The sequence below is a fragment of the Macaca nemestrina genome, chromosome 17, assembly GCF_043159975.1.
Source record: "Macaca nemestrina isolate mMacNem1 chromosome 17, mMacNem.hap1, whole genome shotgun sequence".
NCBI lineage: Eukaryota > Metazoa > Chordata > Mammalia > Primates > Cercopithecidae > Macaca > Macaca nemestrina.
In genome coordinates, this window is record NC_092141.1 from 71,671,798 (window position 1) to 71,692,509 (window position 20,712).

At 42.0% G+C, this 20,712-nt stretch overlaps 1 protein-coding gene across 9 annotated transcripts in view; it reads left to right on the plus strand.

Annotated features, from left to right (window-relative positions):
• LOC105483058 (tousled like kinase 2) overlaps positions 1-20,712 on the plus strand; it is a 142,648-nt gene that overhangs the window by 107,861 nt on the left and 14,075 nt on the right. For all 9 annotated transcript variants that reach the window (XM_011743629.3, XM_071083390.1, XM_011743634.2 and 6 more), the window contains 3 exons: positions 5,131-5,222; positions 15,545-15,634; positions 19,567-19,736. In XM_011743629.3, the coding sequence (XP_011741931.1) occupies positions 5,131-5,222; positions 15,545-15,634; positions 19,567-19,736 (352 nt within the window). The remainder of the gene's footprint in view (positions 1-5,130; positions 5,223-15,544; positions 15,635-19,566; positions 19,737-20,712) is intronic.

Below are 20,712 nucleotides of genomic sequence, written 5' to 3' on the forward strand. Positions count from 1 at the left end.
TGTGATTTTACTAAGTATATGTTTCAGTGGTATTAAGTACTTTTACAATGTGTGCAACTGACATCACTACATCACTGTTCATCTCCAGAACTGTATTACGATTAGTGCACTACCGTACTGGTTTTGATATTCTAGTGCCTTTTTTTTTTTTTGGAGACATTGTCTCACTCTGACACCCAGGCTAGAGTGCAGCAGTGCAGTCTCAGCTCACTGCAACCTCCCACTCCAGAGCTCAAGTGTCCTCCCATCTCAGCCTCCCAAAGTGCTGGGGTTACAGGCATGAGCCACTGCACCTGGCTTCTAGTATCTTATTTGTATTTTTTAATCTGTGCTTATAAGTATGATTGGCCCATAGTCACCTTTTGTATGCAAGCAGCTTTGTCAAAATTTGATGTCATAATTATCCTAGCTCGTTAGATAGAGTTGTGAAGTCTCTTTTTTCCATGCTCTGGAACCCTTTTCATCACTTGGGAATTGTTGGCTCCTTAGAGTTGACTCATAAAAACTTCTCGGGCAGGCCAGACTCAGCAGCTCATGTCTATAATCCCAGCACTCTGGGAGCCGAGGTGGGAGGATCACTTGAGCCCAGGAGTTTGAAACCAGCCTGGGCAACATAGCAAGACCATGCCTCTACAAAGAAAGAAAAGAAAAATCACCTGGGAGATGTTGAGTTAGTGGAAAACATTTGGCTGTCTTTTCAGTTTCTTCTACAACTATTGATATATTCAGATTTTCTCTCTCTTAAGTCAGTTTTGGTAATTTAATTTTTCTAGGAAATCTATTTCATTTATATATTTTTTCTTTTTTAATAGAGACAGGGTTTCACTGTGCTGTCTAAGCTGGTCTCAAACTCCTAGCCTGAAGTGATCTTCACCCCTCAGTCTTCCAAGTGCTGGGATTACCGCCACCATGCTTGGCCTAGAGTTTTAAAAAATATTTTCCACTGGCTGGGCACGGTGGCTCATGCCTGTAATCCTAGCACTTTGGGAGGCCAAGACAGGCAGATCATGAGGTCAGGAGATCAAGACCATCCTGGCTAACACGGTGAAACCCCGTCTCTACTAAAAATACAAAAAATTAGCCGGGCATGGTGGCGGGCACCTGTAGTCCCAGCTACTTGGGAGGCTGAGGCAGGAGAATGGCATGAACCCGGGAGGCAGAGCTTACAGTGAGCCTAGATCCGGCCACTGCATTCCAGCCTGGGCGACAGAGCGAGACTCATCTCAAAAAAAAAAAAAAGATAGATAGATAGATAGATATTCCACATCCTAGTTACTTCTCTGTTCTTGTAAAATTTTTATTTTTGTGTTTCTTGATTGATAGGCTAGAGATTAGTCAGTGTTGTTATTAATTTTTTCCTAAGAATCAACTTTTTTGTTGATGAAATCTGCTATTTCGTTAGTTTTCAATTTCATTAATGTCTGCTTTCATTCTTTCTGCTTTCTTCATTTTTATTTATGTTCATTCTTAATTCTTAGTTTATTTTCTTTGTAATTTTTTTATCATAAAAAGATAGATATAAAATTTACCATCTTAACCATTTTTAAGTGTATAGTTCAGTAAAGTACATTCACGTTTTTGTGAAATAGATCTCAAACTTTTTTTCATCTTCCAAAACTGAAACTCTGTAGCCATTAACCAACTTTCCTTTCCCCCTCCTCCTCATCCTTGGAACCATTTTACATTCTGTTAATCTGAATTTGACTATGTTTAGATTTCTTACAGAAGTGGAATCATGTTACATCTTTTCATAATCAGCTTATTTTACCTAGCATAATGTCCTCAAGGTTCATCTATGCTATAGCATGTAACAGGATTGGCTTCCTTTTTAAGGTCACTTAATATTTTATTGTATGTACCACATTTTGTTTATCCTCCTCTGTTGATGGACACTTGGGTTGTTTCCATCTCTTGCCTATTGTATATAGTGCTGTTGTTTTTGTTTTTGGTTTGTTTGTTTGTTTTGAGACAGTCTTGCTCTGTCGCCCAGGCTGGAGTGCAGTGGTGTAAGCTCGGCTCACTGCAACCTCCGTCTCCTGGGTTCAAGTGATTTTCCTGCCTCAGCCTCCCCCAGTAGCTGGGATTACAAGTGTGTACCACCATGCCACCTAATTTTTTTGTATTTTTAGTAGAGATGGGATTTCACTGTGTTGGCCAGGCCAGTCTCGAACTCCTGATCTTAAGTGATCCGCTCACCTCTGCCTCCCAAAGTGCTGGGATTATAGGCATGAGCCACCGCGCCCAGCCTGTAGTTCTGTTTTGAATTTGGGTGTCCAAATATCTCTATGAGACTCTGCTTTCAATTCTTTTGGATATATACCTAGAAGTGTATGTAATTTTGAAACATCAAAATTGGTTCTTGGTGCCTCCTGGTTACTTTTAGTAATTTCATCATCGTATTTTTTCCTAATGTATTTCTCTCTCTCTCTTTTTTTTTTTTTTTTTTTTTTTTTTGAGACGGAGTCTCGCTCTGTCGCCCAGGCTGGAGTGCAGTGGCGTGATCTCGGCTCACTGCAAGCTCCGCCTCCTGGGTTTACGCCATTCTCCTGCCTCAGCCTCCTGAGTAGCTGGGACTACAGGCGCCCGCCACCGCGCCTGGCTAATTTTTTGTATTTTTAGTAGAGACGGGGTTTCACCGTGGTCTCGATCTCCTGACCTTGTGATCCGCCCGCCTCGGCCTCCCAAAGTGCTGGGATTACAGGCGTGAGCCACCGCGCCCGGCCTTCCTAATGTATTTCTTCAAACATTTTATTTCTTTTTCTCTTGAGACGGAGTCTCACTCTATCGTCCAGGCTGCAGTGCAATGGCGTGATCTTGGCTCACTGCTGCAACCTCTGCCTCCCAGGTTCAAGTGATTTTCCTGCTTCAGCCTCCCGAGTAGCTGGGATTACAGGCACCCGCCACCACACCTGGATAATTTTTGTATTTTTTTAGTAGAGATGGGGTTTTACTATATTGGCTAGGATGGTCTCAAATTCCTGACCTCGTGATCTGCCCTCCTTAGCCTCCCAAAGTGCTGGGATTACAGATGTGAGCCACCATGCTCAGCCCCACACATTTTATTTCTGAGATCTAAATACTTCTTGCAGTGATGTGTGCATTTAGTTTTTCTTTCGCTGTTCTCCAATCTCCAAAATCCTTTCTTAAGTCAGTGGTAGGTCACAGTGTCTTGGATTTAGAAGTACAGTGTAGTTAGAGAAAATTATGCTTGAAATAGCATTGGTACTCTTACAAATTGGGTGGTATTTACTGTTTTTAAAAAATTATTTGAAATGATTTTCTGGTGTGAAGCCATGATGGTATTCATGATTGTGGATGGACTGAAGATTCTGTAAGAAAAAAGTTCAAAAGTTTCCGTTTTTGGCCGGGCATGGCCTCTACTGCCTCTAACCCAATAACGGGTTATTTTCTCCAGGAGGCAGGCAGTGTGTGTCCCTAGAATTTCAAAAGTGGAAGGATGTTTGAAGTTTGTAAAGTGTCAACTGAAGGACAAGAGACAACCTAAGGGAGATGGGTCCCAGATGGTAATAGATGGTGTCCAGAAAGAGAATGGATGGGAAATGATACTGAATACCAATACTTTGAGAGGCCAAGGTGGGAAGATTACTTGAGGCCAGGAGTTCAAAACCAGCCTGGCAAACACATTGAGGACTTGTCTAGATAAAAAAATTAAAAATATTGCAGTTTTTGTGAAATAAGATATGTCTGAAGTGAGTGGTTTTTATACTTTAAACATACTGGTTTTAATTTGGTATAAATGATGGAAGTTTCTCTATAAGCAGCTCTCTCTACATGCAGTGCTTACCTAGAGAAACTTACGTTGAGAAAGATCTGTAAAGTAGTGATCACCCTATTTATGGACTGTTTTCTGCACTTGTTGCCTTCATGTATTTGTATATTTGTGGAAATTAGCAGATGGGTAATAACAGTGTTGAAACTGAAATGGTAAGCTTTTAATCTGAACTTTACAAACTAAGAAAAACTATTCTAAAGGAGCTATGCAATAAATTCTTTTGTTTGGAGGGAAATCTTAAATTCAATTGAAAGATTACTTTATCAAATAATGATTTACACCCAGCTTCCTCAAAACTCCATGTTACCTTTTTCACTGTGCTATAGCAAGCACTACCTAGCTGATGCAGGACTTGCCGGCAGTGGTGGCCTTTGGGGAAAGCCGGTTCCTACCTCTGGACAGTGCTGGAGAAGTGACTTGGTGTCACTAACTTCATCCATTGTTGGAATTAAAAACTACTTTTCGGCCGGGTGCAGTGGCTCACACCTGTAATCCCAGCACTTTGGGAGGCCGAGGCCGGCAGATCACCTGAGGGCTGGAGACCAGCCTGACCAACATGGTGAAACCCCGTCTCTACTAAAAGTACAAAAATTAGCCAGGTTTGATGGTGCGTGCCTGTAATCCCAGCTACTCAGGAGGCTGAGGTAGAAGAATCACTTGAACCCGAGAGACAGGTTGCAGTGAGCTGAGATTGCACCGTTGCACTCCAGCCTGGGTGACAGAGCGAGACTCTGTCTCAAAAACAACAACAACAACAAAACCACTTTTTATTTGCCCAGCAGATAGAGATGGGACTAAAGGCAGGGCTGTTTTTTGTTCTTGTTTCTCTTTTTATTTTAATAAACAATATGCCAAATTACAGGGTTATTTTGTAAATAATCATGCCAAAGAAGTATATTGTGAGGGGTTATTTTCTCCAGGAGGCAGACAGTGTGTGTCCCTAGGATTTCAAAAGTGGCAGGATGTTTGAAGTTTGTAAAGTCCCAGTGTCAACTGAAGGACAAGAGCAACCTAAGAGAGACGGGTCCCAGACGGGGAGTAGATGGTGTCCAGAAAGAGCATGGTTGGGAAATGATTCTGAAGGCAGGGGCTATCTTTCTGTTTGTGGTGTTGGCCTGGTTTTATGTTCTAAATCCCTTGGTGCCAGTGTGTCTGGAGACTTCTAAATTATCTAATCACAAGTTTCAAGAAGATGGTTGCAAGACTGATACAAGTATGTGATATATTTAATAATGTATTTTGGACTTTGATTATGTTATATGTTAAAGGCTCACATCAGTTGCCTGTAATTCTTCTTAACATTTGCCCAGTATATAATTTATTCTCTTTCTTTATAGGCATTTGATCTAACAGAGCAAAGATACGTAGCTGTGAAAATTCACCAGTTAAATAAAAACTGGAGAGATGAGAAAAAGGAGAATTACCACAAGTAAGTGATACTTGAGTGTCTGACTTTTTAAAATTAAATAATACCTGTAGTTTGAGCATTGTGCTACAAGCTTTACATGCATTGTTGTTGGTTTTGTTTTATGTAATCTTCATAACTACCCTAAGATAATAAATGTATTCTCAGTATTACAATGAGGAAACTGATGCTTACAGAATTGGAGTAACAAGAAGTGGCTGAGCTAGTATTTAAATCCAGATTTTCCTTAATCCAAAGCCCCAGTACTCTTAACCTTCCTTTCCTTTGTGGCTAGAAATAGCTGTAGTAAATAAAGCCTTCGAAATCATTGTTGCTGGCCAGGCATGGTGGCTCACGCCTGTAATCCCAGCTTTTTGGGAGGCTGAGGCAGTCTAATCACGAGGTCAGGAGATCGAGACCATCCTAGCTAACACAGTGAAACCCTGTCTCTACTAAAAATACAAAAAATTAGCCGGGCGTGGTGGTGGGCGCCTGTAGTCCCAGCTACTCAGGAGACTGAGGCAAGAGAATGGCGTGAACCCGGGAGGCAGAGCTTGCAGTGAGCTGAGATCTCGCCACTGCACTCCAGCCTGGGTGACAGAGCGAGTGTGAGACTCCATATCAAAAAAAAAAAAAAAAGAAATCATGGTTGCTTGTCTGTAGAAACTAGACCCTAGGGAGCTGCTGGTGGGTTCTTTCTGCTACTTCAGTCATTTCCTTCTGGAAGAGACTGGGGGCACCTGGTGTGTCTTCGTGGCACCTGTTTGACTTATTCAGCCTCTCTGTGCTATGTTCTCCTCCCTGTCGCAGTTTGCCCATCTCAAAGTTCTCGGTCTTCAGGGTCCCACTTTCTGTGCTTGCTTCTCTATAGAATAGTACTAGTGGCAGTCTTCATCTGTACTTGGGGTGGGGCGTGGGGAGAGGGGGCTTCTTTAAAATGAATTGTTATTATTTGCACAGCTGTGAATTGCTTTGATCCACTAATGTCAGGTTTTGCCTATATCCCCCCAAGCTCCTGAACATTGGAGTTCATTTGCTTTAGAGGCTATGCAGACTTAATTTGCTATTAGGTTCCCCACTGGGCTTAGTTTTGTTTCCTTGTTGTTGGTACAAGTATTGAATCAGACAAGTCCTGCCCCTGAAAGGAGGGGACGGGCTTTTTTGATAAACACCTCGTTTCCATAAAGGCAGTCTTGTTTTTTTGTTTTGTTTTGTTTTTTGGTTTTGTTTTTGTTTTAATAAATAATAATTTGGAAGGGAAAAAACAGTGGTCTTTGAAGTAGCCCTTTAGCTGGCTTCTAGCCTGCTCCGAGGCAACTCTTGCTCTATACCTCTTGTTCATCAGGAACCCAGAAGTTCTTCCTGTTCCAGACAGATGGGCAGTGGGGCTCAGCACTGGAGAAGGGAAGGTTCCTGCTACATTAAGAGCAACAGGGCTTAGCAGAGGGAGAAGGGATGACCTGTGGCACCCTGCGTATGTTTCTTAGGTGACAGGCAGCTGCAGTCCAGATGCTCCTGAGAGGCAGTTACATTATTATAAAAACATTCCAGTCACTTGACATGTAGGGATGAGTGGCACGCAGTAGTGAGGGAGCCAGGAGCACTTCGGAGAAGGAAAGCGCATGTTGTTCTGACCAGTTATAAATGAGCAATACCCCTACTGTGTTGAGACCCTAAGAATGCCTAAGGGTGTTAGACCAGCACAGGCTTCTCTTTAAAAATGCCCTCTAGGGACCAACCTTGGTCAACCTCGAGAACATAGTTCCTGTGCTGAGACATGGATGTATTTTGCCTAGTCTGAGTATCCAGGTTTCTGGCTGACCTTGCAGAGAACTCTAGTGTTGGATACCACAGCAACTGCAGATGGGTGTTCTGCTCATCTAGCCTTTTGAAACAGTGAGGAGTGGAAGCCGGGCCTTGTCCCTCCTTCAAACAGTTGGCAAGCACTCTGAGTCCTGGCGGGTATGGATTGGATGTCAGAGAGCACGTGAAGGGGATGGTCTTATTTGTCTTAAGTTCTTTGCCATTCAAGTTCCAGGCTGGCGTTGGTGCCTTTCTACTCTGTTTTCTCATCAGAGAGGGGATCATGGTGCTTGAGCTCATCTGAGGAGGGGGCGTTTCCCATTTGGCAGACACCCTGGGGAGAGGTTGTGTGAGTTCTCGTGGCCTCCATTCTTGCTTTGGGGGGGTGGGGGGAGTTCTTTTTTTTTATTCCCCCAATCAGGAAGCAGCACTGAGGGGATAATTCTTAAGTATCTCCACCTTTCTTTTGAAAGAATTGGCTTTCTAAGTGATATGAAATCATAGTCATATATTTCAGGCTATAGAAAATGGTGAATTTTCTGCTTTGAACTAAAAAGAGACTTACATCAAGCACATAACAGACATTGATGAGTGCTTTAAAAAATCAGTATTAAACTAAAAAGTAGTATACTTCAGTGTTGTGACATTGTAAAATATGAAAATGCTATAACCTGCTAGTAAGGTCTGTTAATTGCTTTTCCATTCATGGGGATGACCTCCCAGTCCCATCTGGAATCAAGACATTTATTCTGATAAAAAAGAAGGCAAATTTCAAAAGAAAATAAAAGATGTTTGTTTTGTTGTATTTTGAATTTCGTTCTGTCACTTCATTCCTCTCCTCCTCCTACCATAAACAAAAAGTAAACTGATTGTATTTTACTTTTACATTATAAAAACACAAATTTTATTTAAAAAATTTATTTTAAAAATTTAGTATTACCGAACTGCTTAAACTCCCTCAAATAACATATTTAAAATTCTACAGTAGGAAAAATTTCATGTAGAATTATTTGCAGAAGTAATTTGTATTGGCGTTAGTATGCTTTTCTATGATACTCTATTCTAATTTTTTAAACATAAAAGCAAGCATTTTGAAAAATCTAAATATATATCAACTTATAAGAGAGTAAAAGACATTTTGGTGGATGAGTTTCTTCCAGTTTCTCATTAAAGTCTCTGTGTTTGTAGTACATGGATCCCTGGATTATAAGTTGAAAGTTGAACATGGCTCAGTCATTGCCTTGCTGATGAAGTAAGAGATGCAGGTTTAGAGCTGGGCACAGGTTCAGCGACACTCTTCAAATTCCGTTAATTGGCGAGGACTTTGAATGACATTTTGATTCTTAGATTTTTGCCGCCTCTTGTTTACTCTGTTTTCTGTACCTCAAAAAGAGAAATTGGTTTCTGCTCTAAAATGCACAAAATCAAGAAGTTAAAAGGGTCAAGTGCTATACATTTATAGCATGCTAGAGTGAAAAATAACTTAAAACAGTGATCTGTTTAGTCCCTAGATTTTTAAACTTTTTGTTTGTTTGTTTTTTGTTTTTTTTGAGACAGAGTCTCATCTGTCGCCCAGACTGGAGTGCAGTGGCGCGATCTCCGCTCACTGCAAGCTCTGCCTCCCGGGTTCACGCCATTCTCCTGCCTCAGCCTCCCGAGTGGCTGGGACTACATGTGCCTGCCACCACGCCCGGCTAACTTTTTTGTATTTTTAGTAGAGACAGAGTTTCACTGTGTTAGCCAGGATGCTCTTGATCTCCTGACCTCGTGATCCACCACCCTCGGCCTCCCAAAGTGCTGGGATTACAAGCCTGAGCCACTGTGTCTTTGTCTCAGAAACAAAGACAGCAGCACCCTTATTTTATCAAATGCAATATTACAAGGAATGTAATTTAAAATGCAAGTGTGCTGGCAGAAAGGGGACTGATGATTCTGTGACTCTGCAGTTGCAGAAGCTCCATGTAGGAGATTGTTTGGACATAGCGATTACCCCTCTTAATCAGGTGCTACCTCCTTCAGGGCACATGAGATCATATTAAATTCTTTTTTTTGAGATGGGGTCTCACCGTGTTGCCCAGGCCGGTCTTGAACTCCTGGGCTCAAGCAGTCTTCCCAGTTCAGCCTGTCAAAGTGCTGGGATTACAGGTATGAGCCACCACACCCAACAAGATTGTATTAAATTCTCTTTACTATTTCTTGAATGTATTTTTTAGTCAGTTTTGTAAAACAAAAATGTACATACTTTTTCCTCTCCTGCTTATTGCCCCTAAGCCTTTAAATTCTAAACAAATTGTAATGCATCCTATTTAGGAGCTAGATTTGGTGATGTGTATGATTACTAATAGAAAATCTGGGCTGGGGCCGGGCGCAGTGGCTCAAGCCTGTAATCCCAGCACTTTGGGAGGCCAAGGCAGGCGGATCACAAGGTCAGGAGTTCGAGACCAGCCTGACCAATATGGTGAAACGCCGCCTCTACTAAAAATACAAAAATTAGCCAGGGGTGGTGGCAGACGCCTGTAGTCCCAGCTACTCAGGAGGCTGAGGCAGGAGAATCGCTTGAACCCGGAGGCGGAGGTTATAGTGAGCCGAGATCGGGCCACTGCACTCCAGCCTGGGAGACAGAGCAAGACTCCATCTCAAAAAAAAAAAAAAAAGAAAATCTGGGCTGGGCGTAGTGGTCCACACCTATGATCCCAGCACTTTGGGAGGCCAAGGTGGGCAGATCACGAGGTCGGGAGTTTGAGACCAGCCTGGCCAATATGGTGAAACCCAGTCTCTACTAAAAATGCAAAATTAGCTGGGCGTGGTGGCACGCACCTGAAATCTTATCTACTTGGGAGGCTGAGGCAAAAGAATAGCTTGAACCCAGGAGGCGGAGGTTGCAGTGAGTTGAGATGGCACCACTGCACTCCAACTTGGGTGACAGAGCAAGACTCTGTCTTAAAAGAAAAAGAAAATCTGTATGTTTCTAGCCCTTCTGTAAAATATGAAGAAAAGTGCTCTTAGTACTCTGTGTAAAACTGTACTGTTAAATATATGTGTGTAATTAAAAAAAAAAAAGACAAGTATGGAGCTACTTTGGTGGAATTGGGGGTTGGGGAGGCCAAAGCTACATTTGCCGAGTGTCTGCAGCAAGCTCACTTCAAAACATCCAGTCCAGTGATGCCGAAACTGAAGCTCAGAGAGGTGAAGCCACAGAGCCACAGCAAGGAGCCAGGCCTCTGTGTTCCCAGGGTAGTGTGTGTTCTAACACCACTCTGCCTCGGTGCTGGCAAGTCGTTTTTTGGAAAAACGTAAAGATGATGAAATGAAGCATCAGGGGAGGCAAAATGGCCAAAAATGGCAGCTTGAAAACTAAGCCCAAATAGTTTCCATTGGGGAAAAATATATGTAATTACTTTCAGATTCCTATTTCTCCCTTTCCCCACTTCCCCTAATTTTTTCCTCAGCTTTTCTTTAGTTGAGTACTTTCTTTGTATTTTTGGTATACTGTAGTTTACCCGTTTCTGAAAACATCACTGTTTTTTTAGTTTTATTTTACCATACTATGGAAAGTGTCCCCTTTCCAACTAGCCTTATAACAAAATGTCCTAAGCCAAATAGTGCTGAATTACTTAAAATATCACAGTCAATCTCTTTGTAAATAAGAACCACTTTTTTTTTTTTGAGACGGAGTTTTGCTCTTATTGCCCGGGCTGGAGTGCAGTGGCACAATCTCAGCTCACTACAACCTCCGCCTCCTGGGTTCAAGCAATTCTCCTGCCTCAGCCTCCCAAGTAGCTGGGATTACAGGCATGCACCACCACCACCCCGGCTAATTTTGTATTTTTTTTTTAGTCGAGACAGGGTTTCTCCATGTTGGTCAGGCTGGTCTTGAACTCCTGACCTCAGGTGATCTGCCCACCTTGGCCTCCCAAAGTGTTGGGATTACAGGCGTGAGCCACCACGCCAGCCAGAACTACATTCTTAAAATAGTATTGGTAATTATATTGTGTAAGCATATTCTGTTGTTCTTCTAAAATTCAGAATATGAATATGTCAGGCTATACAGTACACTTTTGTTCCTTATGAAATGATTTTAAACTAGAAAAGTACCTTTAAAATGCTAATCATGTTAGTCATATGTTGCTTAACAATGGGACTACGTTTTGAGAAATGCATCATTAGGTGATTTTGTTGTGCAAACATCACAGAGTGTACTTAATGTAAGCTTAGATGGTATAGCCTACTATATATCTAGGCTGTATGGTATAGCCCATTGCTCCTAGGCTACACACCTGTATAGCATGTTACTGTACTGAATACTATAGGCCAGTGGTTTCCAACCTTTTTGGCATCAGTGACCAGTTTTGTGGAAGACAGTTTTTCCATGGACCGGGGTTGGGGGGAGATGGTTTCAGGATGATTCAAGCGCATTATATTTATTGTGTTCTTTATTTCTATTACTATTACATTGTAATATATACAGAATTAATTACACAGCTTACCATAATGTAGAATCAGTGGGAGCCCTGAGCTTGCTTTCCTGCAGTTAAACGGTCCCATCTGGTGGTCATGGGAGACAGTGACAGATCATCAGGTGTTAGGTTCTCATAAGGAGCACACAACCTAGATCCCTAGCATGCACAGTTCACAGTAGGGTTTGCACTCCTATGAGAATCTGCCGCTGCTGATCTGACAGACCAGGAGCTCAGGCGGTCATGCGAGCTATGGGGAACAGCTGTAAACACAGATGAAGCTTCGCTCATTCACCTCCTGCTGTGTGGCCCAGTTCCTAACAAGGCACGGACCTGTACTGGGTTGGGGACCCCTGCTATAGGCAATTGTGTTACTAATTGTGTATGTAAGCATATCTAAGCATAGAAAAGATACAGTAAATATACAGTATAAAAATGGTACACCTGTACCATTAATAGAATTTGCAGAACTGGAAGTTGCTCTGAGTGAGTCAGAGTCTAGGATAATATTGCACACTACTGTAGACTTTATAAACACTGTACACAAAGGCTACACTACATTTATTAAAAATTTTTTCAAGTGTAAATCTTTGCTTACTGTAACCTTTTTGCTGTGGAAACTGCCTTTTTAATAAAACTTTTTGACTCTTGTAAATAACACTTAACTTTAAAAAAATGCATTGTACACAGTTGTATGAAAATATTTTCTTTCCTTGTATCCTTATTCTATAAGCTTTTTTCTATTAAGTTTTTTTTTTTAATATTTTTTTGTTAAGAACTAAGGCACACTCTCATTAGCCTAGGCTTGCACAGGGTCAGGACCATCCATATCACTTTCTTCCATCTCCATCTTGTCCCACTGGAAGCTCTTCAGGGACAATAACATGCACGCAGCTGTCACCCTCTATGATAACAATGCCTTCTCCTGGGATACCCCCTGAAGGACCTGCCTGAGTTTGTTTTATAGTTACAATTTTTTTTTTTTAAAATAAGTAGATGGGAGTACATTCTAAAATTTTTTTTTATTTTTTTGAGATGGAGTTTTGCTCTGTCACCCAGGCTGGAGTGCAGTGGTGTGATCTAGCTCACTTCCATCTGCTTTCTGGGTTCAAGTGTCTCTCCTGCCCCAGCCTCCCAAGTAGCTGGGATTACAGGTGCGCACCACCACTCCCTGCTGCTTTTTGTATATTTAGTGGAGATGGAGTTTCTCCATGGTGGCCAGGCTGGCCTCAAACTCCTGACGTCAAGCGATCCGCCTGCCTCAACCTCCCAAAGTGCTGGGATTACAGCCATGAGCCACTACCCCCATCTCTAAAATTTAAATAATTAAAAAGTACAGTGCAGGCCAGGTGCCGTGGCTCATGCCTGTAATCCCAGCACTTTGGGAGGCCAAGGCGGGCGGATCACTTGAAGTCAGGAGTTCCAGATCAACCTGGCCAACATGACGAAACCCCCTCTCTACTAAAAATACAAAAATTAGCTGGGCGTGCTGGTATGTGTCTGTAATCCCAGCTACTTGGGAGGCTGAGGCAGGACAATCGCTTGAACCTGGGATGCAAAGGCCACAGTGAGCTGAGATCGCGCCACTGCACTCCAGCCTTAGCAACAGAGTGAGACTCGATCTCAAAAACAAAAAAAGTGGCCGGGTGCGGTGGCTCAAGCCTGTAATCCCAGCACTTTGGGAGGCCGAGACGGGCGGGTCACGAGGTCAGGAGATCGAGACCATCCTGGCTAACACGGTGAAACCCCGTCTCTACTAAAAAAAAATACAAAAAACTAGCCGGGCGAGGTGGCGGGCGCCTGTAGTCCCAGTTACTCGGGAGGCTGAGGCAGGAGAATGGCGTAAACCCGGGAGGTGGAGCTTGCAGTGAGCTGAGATCCGGCCACTGCGCTCCAGCCTGGGCGACAGAGTGAGACTCCGTCTCAAAAAAAAAAAAAAAAAAAAAAAAAGTGCAGTATAGTAAGCCCTCGCTTAATAGCAATGATAGGTTCTTGGAAACTGCAACTTTAAGGGAAACAAGGTGTAACAAAACCAATTTTACCATAGGCTAATTGACATAAATGAGTTAAGTTCCTGTGGCATATTCCTGGTCACAAAAACATCACCCAGCTTCTAAATAAAGACTAAAACACTTGTAATACTAAACGTTGAAATATGTATGAGCTTTATATAAATTTAAGAAAGATTAATAGAAACAAGGTAACATTTACCCACTCATTCCCCACTCAGGGTTGAGGGTGGCCAGAGCCTATATCAACAGCTCAGGGGCAAGGTGGGAGCCACCCTAGACAGGATGCCGTCCCATTGCATGGCAGGTGCATGCACACACACACACACATACACACAGGGACCATGTGGATATGCCAGTGAACCCAACCCATGTGCCTTTGGGATGTGGGAGGAAAGCAGAATAACCTGAGAAAACCCACGCAGACAGGGGAAGAACACACAGACTCCACATGGACAGTGGTGCCGACCAGGAATTGATTTTTTTTTTTTTTTTGAGGCAGAGTCTAACTTTATCACCCAGGCTAGAGTGCCATGGCGCAGTCTTGCCTCACTGCAGTCTCCGCCTCCCAGGTTCAAATGATTCTTCTCCCTCAGCCTCTTGAGTAGCGGGGATTACAGGTGGCCACCACCACACCTAGCTAATTTTTGTATTTTTAGTAGAGACGGGGTTTCACCATGTTGGTCAGGCTGGTCTCGAACTCCTGACCTCAGGTGATCTACCCGCCTCGGCCTCCCAAAGTCCTGGAATTACAGGCATGAGCCATGGTGCCTGGCTGACTTTTTTTGTTGTTGTTGTTAGCGTTATAACAAAATGATGTTATTTAAGGGCCTGCTGTATGGTAAATACATAAACCAATTATGTATTCATTTATTATCATTATCAAGTGTTATATACTGTAGATAACTGTATGTGCTAGACTTTAATATGGCTGGCAGCACAGTAGGTTTGTTTCCACCAGCATCACCACAAGCATGAGTAATGCATTGTGCCGTGACCTCTTGACTGCTGGGTCACCAGGTGATAGGATTTTTCAGCTCTGTTGTACTTTTTTTTTTCTTCCTCAATTCATAGGAAGCTCTGTTATACTCTTATGGGACCCCTGTCATATATGTGGCTTAGCATCATTGACCGAAGGGTTGTTACGCAGTGGATGACTGCATCAAATATGCCATTCCAAGACAACTGGGGTTCCATAATCTCACATTTCATACTTTATTAGAATAAAGTAAAGCTAATAGCACTTAAATTATTTTTGTAAGAAGAAGAATTTAAAAACAAAAACTACAAAGTACTGCTAATTGATTTATGTAACAGATAATCCTTTAACCTAAGGGGTTTACATGATAAAAATGACCTCTTTGGTGTTACCCCAGCATATATACATTTACAGATATGATTTCATGTATCAGCTTTAGAGGAGGGGGGAAAATAACTGTCCTTGTTATTTTAAAATCTATGATACTTGAGTATAAGTGGAAAAGAGGTGTGATTATCATAGAATGAACTTGAAAGGGATAAAAAGGGTTGACATCTGTTCACTTAACAAATATTTGAGCACCTATTATTTTATTTATTTATTTTTTTGGAGATGGAGTCTCGCTCCGTCGCCAGGCTGGAGTGCAGTGGCGTGACCTCAGCTCACTGCAACCTCCATTTCCTGGGTTCAAGTGATTCTTCTGCCTCCGCCTCCCAAGTAGCTGGGACCATAGGTGCGCACCACCACGCCCAGCTAAGTTTTTATTTTTAGTAGAGACGAGGTTTCACCATGTTGGGCAGTATGGTCTCTATCTCTTGACCTCGTGATCCACCCGCCTCAGCCTCCCAAAGTGCTAGGATTACAGTCGTGAGCCACTGCGCGGAGCCAAAGCACCTATTATTTTCTCAATGGCTTGGTAGATTCCAATAGAGAAAATAGGATGAGCAAAGAGAGAAGTCAGATGAGGGACCAGATGGACCAGAATGGAATTAACATGTGGAGACAATAGAGAAATGATTGAATATTTAGGAAGATCTTTGAAGAGTTCTAAAAGGTAGGCCAATATACCTTCTTGTTAATTTTCCCTTTTGTTTACAGGCATGCGTGTAGGGAATACCGGATTCATAAAGAACTGGATCATCCCAGAATAGTTAAGCTGTATGATTACTTTTCACTGGATACTGACTCGTAAGTGCTGTGCTGTTTTACCTTAACAGTTACATTATTTTCTTGCAATGTTGATTGTTCATGGAATAGAGCTGAACTCTGGGTCTAGGACATACCCTCTGAGGGAACCAAATATATTAATTTGTGGACAAATGATCAAACATAAATTCAAATTTGGGTCAGTAAGAAACCTCTAGGCCAAAGGACCATGCACTTGTGTGCCAGTAAATGTTTAACAACCAGCTTGGTATGAAGAGAGACAGGGCTAATTTGTAGTGTTTGCCAGTTTCCGTAGTGTAGATATTCCTCCTGTGTCCAATTTTGATGTACCACCTGTTTATTTTTTTAAAACATCTTAATTATTATTCACATACTGTATAATTCACACATGTAAAATATACAGTTTAGTGGTTTTCAGCATATTCATAGATATATACAACCACCAGAGCCAATTTTAGAATTTTTTCACCACCTCAAAAGAAACCCCATACCTTTTACTACTATTCCTCTATTCCACTATTCCATGCCTCTGCCCTCACCCTAATCTGTCTGTTTTATCTCTATAGATTTCCTATTCTGGACTCTCATATGCATGGAATCATATAGTATGTGGACTTTTATTGCTGGCTTCTTTCACTTAGCATAATGTTGTCAAGTTTCATCCTTGTAGCCTGTATTGGTATTTCATTCCTTTTTATGACAAAATAATATTCCATCCTGTGGGTATACCACATTTTGCTTATCTGTTTGTCCTACCAGTGGTTTGATAACCCGCTCACAAAACTCTTGAAAATTTAAGTCAGCTCTTGGAAACTGACATGAGTTGGTGCCAGCATGCCACTGACGTGCACTAGTGAGTGTAGACTGTTCAAGAGAGTTTCTGCTCACCCCAGAGACTTTTATGAACATTGCCAGACTTTTTTAAAAAAGTACTGGCTGTGTGATTTTATCCTAGAATGAGACAACAAATGTGGCACTAATGAAGACAAGGCTCAGTCAGTGCAACATGTTGAAATACAGGCTTATAGGCTTATAGGATGTTAGAATAGGAAGGGTTCTGAGTCCAGCCTTTTCGTTTTATAGAAGGATTTTGAGGACCAGAGAAGTTAAATGACTTGTCTGAGATCGTTGGTAATTGTGGTCATTGCTGTATTTTGTTACTTGGTATCGGTAAGCTCCTGTACCTCTGGGTTTACCCAGCAGTTTAGTTGGATACATCTCAACATTTGGAAATGTTTCTCTGTAGAAGTCTGAACTGAATCGGAATATGTCCTAGGTCTAGACTCCAGGTTCCCTCAGCCTCCCAGGGTAATTCTAGGAGTTTTAAGCCATCTCTGTTCTAGCCAACAGTCTCAGAGATGGCTGTGCAAACCGCTGGCTCACATTTAGAAATAACCCCAAAGAGGACTATAATTCCCTTTGGAAACATGACCTGGGCCATTCTCTCAGGGATTTCTTCTTCTCATTTGGATAGCCCTGGCACTGAGCTTAGCCATGTGTGTTTCACATGGAGTGGAATTTTTTTAAAAAGATGTAGTTAGAGGGCAGGATTGGGAAACCAGGGGCAGGTCATGACATCACTGTTTTGCTTTGAGTAGATTTCTTCAGTACTAGGTAGACCCCCCTCTCTGAACTATTAAATCAGGCTCAAATTATCTGCTGTTTTGAATTGTATACACACTTTTAACTAATGTGAGAAATTGAGTTGGTTCTATACTATTCTCGAGTTGATTACTTTGTTCTTTCTATTGCATGTATGATGAATTTTCACCAAAAATAAGTCAGACCATGATTTTTAGAATATCTTCTGAGAATTGTTTGGGTATTAAAAGTGAGGCTTTATTTTATTATTATTAATTTTTTTTTTTGAGGCTCTGTTGCCCAGGCTGGAGTGCAGTGGTGCCATCTTGGCTCACTGCAACCTCCGACTCCCAGGTTCAAGTGATTCTCCTACCTCAGCCTCCCGAGTGGCTAGGATTACAGATGCACGCCACCATGCCTGGCTAATTTTTTCTATTTTTAGTAGATACAGGGTTTCACCATGCTGGGCAGGCTGGTCTTGAACTCCTGACCTTGTGATCCGCCCACCTCAGCCTCCCAAAGTGCTGGGATTACAAGCTTTAGCCACTGTGCCTGACTGAAAGTGAGGCTTTATTTTGGGTCAAAGAATCATTTCATTGAGCATGAGTCTGTATTTCAGATTTCAGAATCTCAGGTCAGAGAAATCTATAAATTTCAGACATTTATTTTATTTTGTTTTATTTGAGATGGAGTGTTGCTCTGTTGTCCAGGCAGTAATGCAGTGGCATGATCTTGGCTCACTGCAACCTCCACCTCATGGGTTCAAGCAATTCTCGTGCCTCAGTCCCTCAAGTAGCTGGGATTACAGGTGTGCGCCACCATACCTGGCCAATTTTATATATTTTTAGTAGAGACGGAGTTTCACTGTATTGGCCAGGCTGGTCTCAAACTCTTGGCCTCAAGTGATCTGCCCATCTCTGCCTTCCAGATTGCTGGGATTACAGCAGACACTTGTTTTCAGATACAGGGCTAGAATGCCCTGCTATGTTTCGTAAGATGGCATAAGATATTGTTCGGTTTGTGGAGTCCACAGGACCATGTGTGTCCATATTCAATTGCAGTGCTTTATGAAGGCCTCAAATTGCCCAGTGGCCCATAGCGCTAGTCCTAAACCTGTTTGCTCTCAGTTCTGTTCCTCGCCCTTTTGCTGCTCTGTATCTTCGGGGGGTTAGTCCTTGTAGGCTGTGTTTACCAGGCCCATGTGTCCACTGGTGTCCTGCTGGTTTCAGCCAATGTGAAGCAGAAATAGGGGGTCTCCACCTCCTCTCCCAGCCTGCAATTCTAGTTTCCCCTGGTGACCCTGGGTTCTGGTTTCACCATCTCCTCCCTTCTGGCCCGCTCGCCTGAGGGTGCTAATGCCTTCCTGCTGTATGATCTCCAGGGTGCCTCACTGACCAGTTTGTCTTCTCAGCTCTTCCATCATCTGTATGATCAGTTCCCTGAATTAAAGTCTCTCTGTTTTAAATGATCAAGTGGTTTTGTTTTGTTTTTTTTCCAGGCTAGACCCTGACTGATACACCCACATTATCACAACTTAGAATACTTGAAAAGGTATTCATCCCTCAGGGATAGTCACACAGTTCAGGACACCTTACTTCAGAGTATAATGCCTTGGAAGATAGGCACATGACCTGTGATGCCACAGATGCCATATGGTTTTATGTTTGGGTGTGATATATTGACATAAGTGAAGGAAAGAGAGCCCGCATACATTTGTTAGAACCGTAGATGCTATACTTTACAAGCCCTTTTACACCTTATGTTTAAGAAAAATTGTAGTGCAGTATTGTGCCAAGCTGTCAGGAGACATAGTATGCAGTCAGTTTTTGGGACATGGGCAAACTCTAGATTCTTCCTCATTGTCAGCACTCAGGGTTATATAAAATGTTTGCAGTGCGAATTGTATACCTAGCTGAAATTGCGCCACTGCACTACAGTGTAGGCAACAGAGTGAGACAGAGTCTCAAAAAAAAAAAGGGAGAATTGTGTACTTGATCACATTCTAGTTGTTTAGACATGGATGTGTGACATGGGTGTGTAAAGGAGCCCCTTCCAAGAAGATACCTAGCTTAAATACATTATAGTTCTTATCGGTATTCTTATAGTCTAGACTCAAGAAGAGGTCTGCCATGGGTGAACCCGAGCACAACAGATTCCAACATTGAGGGTGTGGAGACTCTTCAAGAGAATAAGCAGTTTCTTACTAGAAACCCCTCAGCTAATACTGAATAAAGAATCGAAGAGTATTTTAAGGAACAAAGAAGAAAGGAGTGAGAAGCTAATGACGTGAAGTTTTCACCTGGGACTGATTTAGGTAGTCTTAATCTGCTTGCTCTTATTCCATGGTTAAATGTTGGTTTATTTGTTTTTAGGTTTTGTACAGTATTAGAATACTGTGAGGGAAATGATCTGGACTTCTACCTGAAACAGCACAAATTAATGTCGGAGAAAGAGGCCCGGTCCATTATCATGCAGATTGTGAATGCTTTAAAGTACTTAAATGAAATAAAACCTCCCATCATACACTATGACCTCAAACCAGGTATGTCTGACTTTTAGGAGATAGTATTAGTTGGTTTTCTTTGGTCTTATAAGTGACTTTTAATTTGATAAAGTTAGAGAAATTCACAGCAGCCAAGACAGGGTACTAACATCTGACTTTTGATTGCCTGGGTAGGTGTGGGAAAAAAGAGTCCTGGCCAAGCAGGACTGGGTTTAGGAGGGTGTGTTGGATTAAATACTCTGGAGAAACAATACCTTTATCTTTGGAGCCAGGGCAGTTCATGATGTAAGTCTCATTAAGAAAGAACTGTTCCGGCACGTTCAGTTTTGTATTTTTCCCATGACTCATACTACGTAACAGTTCCTCTGCTTCAGGTCTCTTTGATAAGAGCCCCCAAATTAATAACTTATTTTACTTATGTGCCTCCCATTTCAATAAATTTCAAGCAGAATTTTTCATCTTTTTGTATGGTTATTATCTAGGTTTGATGGTCATCAGCAAAGAGTACAGGGCAGCTAGAGTCCTTACCTCTATTTTTTATTATTATCTTCAGCTGTGTTTTAGAAATCTGCATATGTTCTATAGACAACTCTTAACAGCTTAGCTTGGGCATTAGGAAGATGGTCCACATTTACCTTCTGGTGTTGCAAAATTGTAAACTTTGCTTTACTCTTCTGGTAGGTGCATATTACATCTCATTGACTATTCTCTAATGTTCTAATATAACTCAGATGACAACAACATTAATTATAATGAAGAAATTTTTTAAAAGATGGCTATTTTGTGAATGAATTTTCCGTAACTGAATTCAACACTTTTCCTGCCATGGGAGCTGTAGGTGGTGCTGTGGTGCTAGCTTTGGCTCCCTTACATGTTTTCTTTGATTCCTCCCCCACACCCCAAGTACTGTTCTAAACAGGGTAATTTAGAGATCCTCACTGAAAGTTCAGATGAAAGTGTCCCGTCATTTTTGACCAAGTGAACAAGGATATTTTACTTTAGCCAGTTATTGTTA